General features: G+C 39.0%; 2 protein-coding genes across 2 annotated transcripts; both read left to right on the top strand.

Moving 5' to 3' along the window:
• The first annotated feature begins 465 nt into the window (after nt 1–465).
• LOC145449635 (transmembrane emp24 domain-containing protein 4-like) lies at nt 466–3794 on the top strand. Its single transcript, XM_080328032.1, has 2 exons — nt 466–855; nt 2695–3794. Exons 1-2 carry the CDS (start codon nt 477–479, stop codon nt 3000–3002), a joined length of 687 nt encoding a protein of 228 aa, XP_080184158.1. The 5' UTR covers nt 466–476; the 3' UTR covers nt 3003–3794.
• LOC145449643 (baculoviral IAP repeat-containing protein 3-like) lies at nt 3757–5208 on the top strand. Its single transcript, XM_080328040.1, has 3 exons — nt 3757–3889; nt 4240–4323; nt 4693–5208. Exons 1-3 carry the CDS (start codon nt 3757–3759, stop codon nt 4860–4862), a joined length of 387 nt encoding a protein of 128 aa, XP_080184166.1. The 3' UTR covers nt 4863–5208.
• Nucleotides 5209–6057: the final 849 nt, after the last annotated feature.

The raw sequence follows: 6057 nt of genomic DNA, 5'->3' as shown, positions 1-6057 counted from the left end.
AGCTTCTATCACGCAGGATTTATTTCAAAAAAAGGACGGAGATTCCAATCAGGTTCATTAGGCAACACACATTTGATTGTAAATCAAGATTACGAACATTCCTATATTTCATGCACTTAATTAATCGATGCAATGGGATGATCACAACTTGACAGATATATCATTCACACTAATTTGCGTAGCGCCGACCTTGACGTACGACCAGTCAAGGTTTCAAGGCATCCACATTAGAAAAAACTATCGTAACGGTAATTCTTATTGATAAATTACCATGTAGCGGCAAGGAGGACATCATTTTAGTACTGGAAAAAATCAACTCTCACTACTCGACTCGAATCATTAGAATTAATACTCTATTTGGATTCGAGTACTCGAATCATTCTGCCCACGCCCAGCCTTGGTAACGACGTGCAGTTAGCAGCTTTTAGGCCTATATTTATCGATTGGAGTTTGTTTCATAGCATGTTACACAACATATGACTATTTCAGAATTTATTACTAGGAAAATGGGTAGATTATTCGGTGCAATAATAGTCTGTCTCGTGGCGGATCTGGGAGTAAACGCTCTCTACTTTCACATTGGAGAAAGAGAGAAAAAATGCTTCATCGAAGAGATCCCAGAGGACACCATGCTCACCGGTAAGTACAAGGCGCAACTATGGGACAAGAGGACGGACCAGTTCTTGGAGTCGACGCCTGGAATGGGAATGCACGTCGAGGTGAAAGATCCGGCTGGAAAGATTCTTCTGTCGAAAAGCTATGGGGCGGAAGGAGCTTTCACCTTTACGTCTCACACTCCCGGAGAACATCAGATTTGTATTCACTCCAACTCGACCAAGTGGTCACTTTTTGCAGGTGTGTGTTTTTGTTATACACGAACCAGGCAAATGCGTAGTAATTATACCTATATATATATCGTTGCAGTGGATTCAAAGTAGCTTACCGGTATTTTGAGTAAATTAACTCTAATTAATTTTTTAGGCCGAATCTTGGCGATGGTTAATGTTGAAAAAATGTGATAAACGTAACCATGACCAGGGTGTGGCCGAAAATGAATGATAATTTTGGAAAAACTTGCTTTCACTACTTACTTCGATCCAACCGCGACAATATACAATATACATGTATGGGTAGTCAGGTACCATCACATCACATGTTAGTCAAACGTTTTACTGAAAAAGAGAGAAATTTTTTTTATTCATCATCACAAAATAACAGAACAGGCAACAAAATAGCAAAATTCAGAAACACACGGACGCATACAATAAAAATAGTTACAGTGTCAATTTCAAAGCAAATGAGATATGTAAGATGTACAGTTCACAGAATGAAGGCCAATATGCTTTATGATTGCAAGATGAAGCTGCAGTGGAGTGATCTGTTGATCACTAGGGCCGGTTTTTGTTGCACTAAAATCGCGAGAAACTTGCATTTAATTTTATTAAAGTTGCACTAAAAAGTTGCATTCATAATTTTTGTTGAATTATTAGGGTATGAGATACTCGAAAGGTTCCGTTGTGTAAATTAGTTCCTGCAAAGCAGTCGAATTGGCTACTTCGCCATTTAACGGTCCAATGAAACCGCCAAAATTAACATTTTCCGGCACACAGCAAGAAAATTACGCAATGTGGGAATAATCCCCCCCCAAAAAAAAGCTAAACAGCATAGCGATAATCCCCTCCCCCTAAAACAAGTCGGATAACACACCCAAAACCCCCTAGGTCGGCAGACGTGACTCTAGGCATTACATAAAAACTCACTCTTGACGACTGTAACAAAATCAATAGCCCGAAACAGGTGACCAAGTGAAAATGTAATTTTCAGCGGTCTCGCCTGGGCGTTCGTTAAATGGTTAACTATTTCAAATTTAAACTACAGAATTAATAAAGCGATGCGTTTATATTTTGTTCAGGCACGGTCGTGCTTGGCAGGGGTAGTTGAACTTCTTGGTTACAAGCCATAGTGTCATAGATAACAGTGAGATGCAGCTAACCCATCATATAGCTCTTAGTTATGAAAATCAAAGAGAATAGAACCATACTAGAAATAGTTTATAGCATGTTTTTAAATCACTCCTTTACATTTTCACGCAATATTTGATAAAAGTTGCAGTAAAAATTGGCATGAAAAATAGAAAAATGTTGCAAAATGTGCACTATAAAATCCCTCCAAACAGCTTAAAACATAAGACATAGATTCCGAGTAACTAGGAAGCTGTCGGAAGATGTAAAAGTTGCAAAAGTTGCAAAAACTTTCCCACCGATACGATTTTATCGGACAGCTAGAGAATTCTCAGCTTTTCCAAATTAGATTAATAGTAGAATTACTGAATTCGCAAAAATTTGAGAATTGAATGACATTCCAAATGAGAATGAATTGCAACAAAAATCAAGTTCCGTATCCAATCAGCATTGAATCTCATAAGCAAGATAATAGCAAATGTCTGATCACTAAGATTGGCTAGTTTTGCACGATACAATTCTCATGTAGCATTTTCAGGAACAACCACAAATTGGATTAGAATTAAAATGAGAGCATAGAAACATTTCGCAAATTAGATTAGAATTATATTACCACCGCTTCGATCTAATTTGTCTAATTAGAAAACTAAAATTTAGCTAGTTTTCAAAGTTTGTCGTGTGGTTTGTTCGAACACTGGTTTAGAAAAACGTTCTAATGCTTCCTCTCGTACAGGTGGCAAGCTCCGTGTGCATTTGGACATTCTGGTTGGCGAACACACAAACGATTACTCTGAGATCGCTTCCAAAGACAAACTGACGGAACTGCAACTGAGGGTCCGCCAACTGCTCGATCAAGTCCAACAAATCCAGAAGGAACAAAACTACCAGCGCTTCAGAGAGGAGAGATTTCGACTTACCAGCGAGACCACAAACTCTCGCGTTCTCTGGTGGTCGATCGCTCAGACCGCGGTGCTGGTGATCGCCGGGATGTGGCAGATGAGACATTTGAAGGGATTCTTCGAAGCTAAAAAACTTGTTTGAACATATTTTTGTCACCGGTTATTCTGATGAGGGGGAGAGGGGGACTTTATACGCTGCTTTATGAAAATTGCTGTTTCTCCTTCATGGTAGCAAGTGTTATCAAAATGTACTTTACTACTGTCTATTTTCATCAGCGTGTTTTGTCGTAATTAGGGCTGGGCATAATCGAGTATCTGAGCGATTCAATTCTGGGTTGAGTATTCCAGTATCACTCATAACTGCATGAAAGATGTGGAAAATTCAAATATGTACCCTGTTTGCGTCTGCAAAGAATTTAATGATAGTTCTACATAACATTAAATGTAGTTTGGTGTTTTTTCGATCCTACCTCTTTGTGCTTTGTGACCATTCTGTGGGTTGATCACGACTTGATTACGTCGTCATTTCAACTTTGTGGAAGGCACTACATGTTTCGTATGCTGCGATACGAGCGACCGAAATTTTAAGGCTCTTCCACAATGGAAAGAAGTATTGAAACTGTAATTCTTGATGATAAATCTGTTATAGTGGCAAGGATCGTATCATTTCAGTAACTGAAAAAATCATCTCTTTGCTTCTCGACTTGTGTCATTAGAATTAATACTCTATTCAGATTCGAGTACTCCATCATTATGCCCAGCCCTAGTCGTAATCCGCAATGCCCGCTCGCAATACACAGTAGCTCTAATCGATGTGACCTCTGGGATAATCAACAGCACGGGTGGCACTGGTCTCACGATACGTAATTAGCAAAATATAAGCTCTGAAGTTATGAATGGTGAATTGTGCAGTCACAATCTATTTCCAATGCAGGTTTAAATATGACTTAGTGCTAATCATGTGGGTGAAGTTGCTGACTTTTATTGCCGGAGCTGTCATTGCCACGGTGGTCACGTTATGGGCGGCAGGTCAGTTTGCATTGGTCTAAGCCTGTTCGTCGTTGCTATGGTCAGAAGTGGTCAAAGTAGTCAGCGAGTTCGAGTGGAAGTGCAAGTAGTCGGCTCAAGTAGAGAAACCTACTTACAGATTTGATTTTGGAGAGTAGAAGTCACTTCGGACAAGGTTCTGACAATTTCATTCGAATATTATGCATAATTATCCTAGAACTTGTATTTTTCGAAATCCCGATTGTAAAAAGTAATTACTTTTTGCTGAAAATATGGTTCAAATGGAAGTAGTCTAAATATGTAACGACTTGTGCAAGTTGGCCGAACATACTTTGAGAACTCCCATAAAACATGTGTTTTTTTCCGTGCAGAGAAACAAAAAGACCAAGAAGACGAGTATCACGAAGTCGGCGGCCGTGAGATATCGAGTTCACCATCTGACATGGAAATAAAAAGTAAAGATATTTACGTGTGATAGTAGTAGTAGTAGTAGGATTTTCAAAATGCTCTACTACAACCTACAACTACTTACCGTTCACCACTTGTAACTAGAACTACTCACTTTTCAACACCCGCAAGTAGAATTAGAACTCGCTTTTCAAAATCCACATCTAGAACTGCTCACTTTGTAAAGCGCACAATTCCAATTAGAACTGGTTAGTAGTTACTTTTCAAAATCCGCAACTAGGACTACAACCGTAACTCCTAAAAAAACCTATAGTTACTTGGCTGTCAACAAACTAGATCGGTAGTTGAGTAGTTTGTACAAGTCTGGTATGATGGCGATATCCGTTTTTGAAGCAAACTATCCTATTTCGTTTTAGGGGCCGCTGATGATTATTCTTCATGTTCCGTGTGCCTCGAGTATGCCAAGGACGTCGTGTTTTTCCCGTGCCGTCACGTTTGCTGTTGCCAGTTGTGCGCTGCACAGGTGAACGATTGTCCGATATGTCGAAGTGAAATCCGACTGAAGAGGCGGGTCTTCTTGACTTGACCAGACGGGCTTTCAAACTGTTAGTCGTGTCGGATGTAATTCTGCTCTAGTACACATCAGGATATACCCGGACGTAATATTATCTGCCGATCAACGACCTAAAAATACACTGTGTGCCGTTGACAAATATCGTATCTTTATATGTACGAAGATACTTTCTGTTTTAGTGTATTGTGTATATGCGCTTAAGTTTTGTTCCGTTTCATGAAACATTGTTTTCTCTCTGCTGCGGGTGTTGGATGCTTACGTTTCCTTTGTTTGAGTTGAGTTCATTGTTAATAATTTCATCATTTCAAAACGCCATAATATTGCGATGCAATGGAAAGATAGGAATGTGTTGAAATGACTTGAGTAGTCTTCAAAATCATACACCCAACCAGACCTAGGTGATGTAAAGAAGAGGCATGCACTGGTGATGCACACTGGATGGAAAGAAATGATGGATAACTGATAACATAAAATGACAATTGATGAAAATGATGAATGACTCATTTCTATGTAGGCGAGGTTGATACGTCGGATTGAGGTTCATTAATCTTGAGGGCTGACTAGTATTCATTTGGTCATTCTTAAGATTACTTTGGACACCTTTGTTTGGTACCATGAATGGTCTCAGCTGAAGCTCTCAGGGTTTGTGGCATCGTAATCGATGGAAATACGATAATGATTGGATCGAAACGGATACAAAACATTCAAAATTTTCTGGCAACCTCATGAAATTGTTGAGCTGTCTTCAGAGACGATGCAAAATTTATTTGACTCAATTCCAACTAGTAGAAGCGGAGTTATTGGATTTTTTCGTTGATATTTCTCGGATTATCCTTGATTAATGGATAATCTGAGGATTATCAACGAAAAACTCCGCTTCTACTAGTTGGAATTGAGTCAAATTTATTTTGCATCGTCTCTGAAGACAGCTCAACAATTTCATGGGGTTGACAGAAAATTTTTTATTTTTTCATTTTCCTATTTAAATTAAAAATTTTAATTCGATCTGCGGAACCCTATACTTGTTAGAATTGAACCAAATTTGGTGTGCAGCGTTTTTCAGGGTAACCTGACAATTTAATGACTGAATGGCTGGAATAGAGAACAAAAAGTTATTTTTGAACAGCCCTACTGAACATTGACTGAAAAAAATGGAGAATAGTAAAGGGATCGTGTTTCACACGGACAACAGCAATGCTTCGCGCTG

This window comes from Botryllus schlosseri, chromosome 11 (genome assembly GCF_051294905.1).
Source record: "Botryllus schlosseri isolate E-star chromosome 11, Bs_hap1, whole genome shotgun sequence".
Classification (NCBI taxonomy): domain Eukaryota; kingdom Metazoa; phylum Chordata; class Ascidiacea; order Stolidobranchia; family Styelidae; genus Botryllus; species Botryllus schlosseri.
This window is presented reverse-complemented; position numbering and strand designations above follow the sequence as displayed.

Coding starts and splice junctions, on each gene's coding strand:
- LOC145449635 (XM_080328032.1), top strand. CDS start 477: ATGACTATTTCAGAATTTATTACTAGGAAAATGGGTAGATTATTCGGT. Junction 856..2,694: donor CAAGTGGTCACTTTTTGCAG/GTGTGTGTTTTT, acceptor CCTCTCGTACAG/GTGGCAAGCTCCGTGTGCAT.
- LOC145449643 (XM_080328040.1), top strand. CDS start 3,757: ATGGTGAATTGTGCAGTCACAATCTATTTCCAATGCAGGTTTAAATAT. Junction 3,890..4,239: donor GGTCACGTTATGGGCGGCAG/GTCAGTTTGCAT, acceptor TTTTCCGTGCAG/AGAAACAAAAAGACCAAGAA. Junction 4,324..4,692: donor ATCTGACATGGAAATAAAAA/GTAAAGATATTT, acceptor ATTTCGTTTTAG/GGGCCGCTGATGATTATTCT.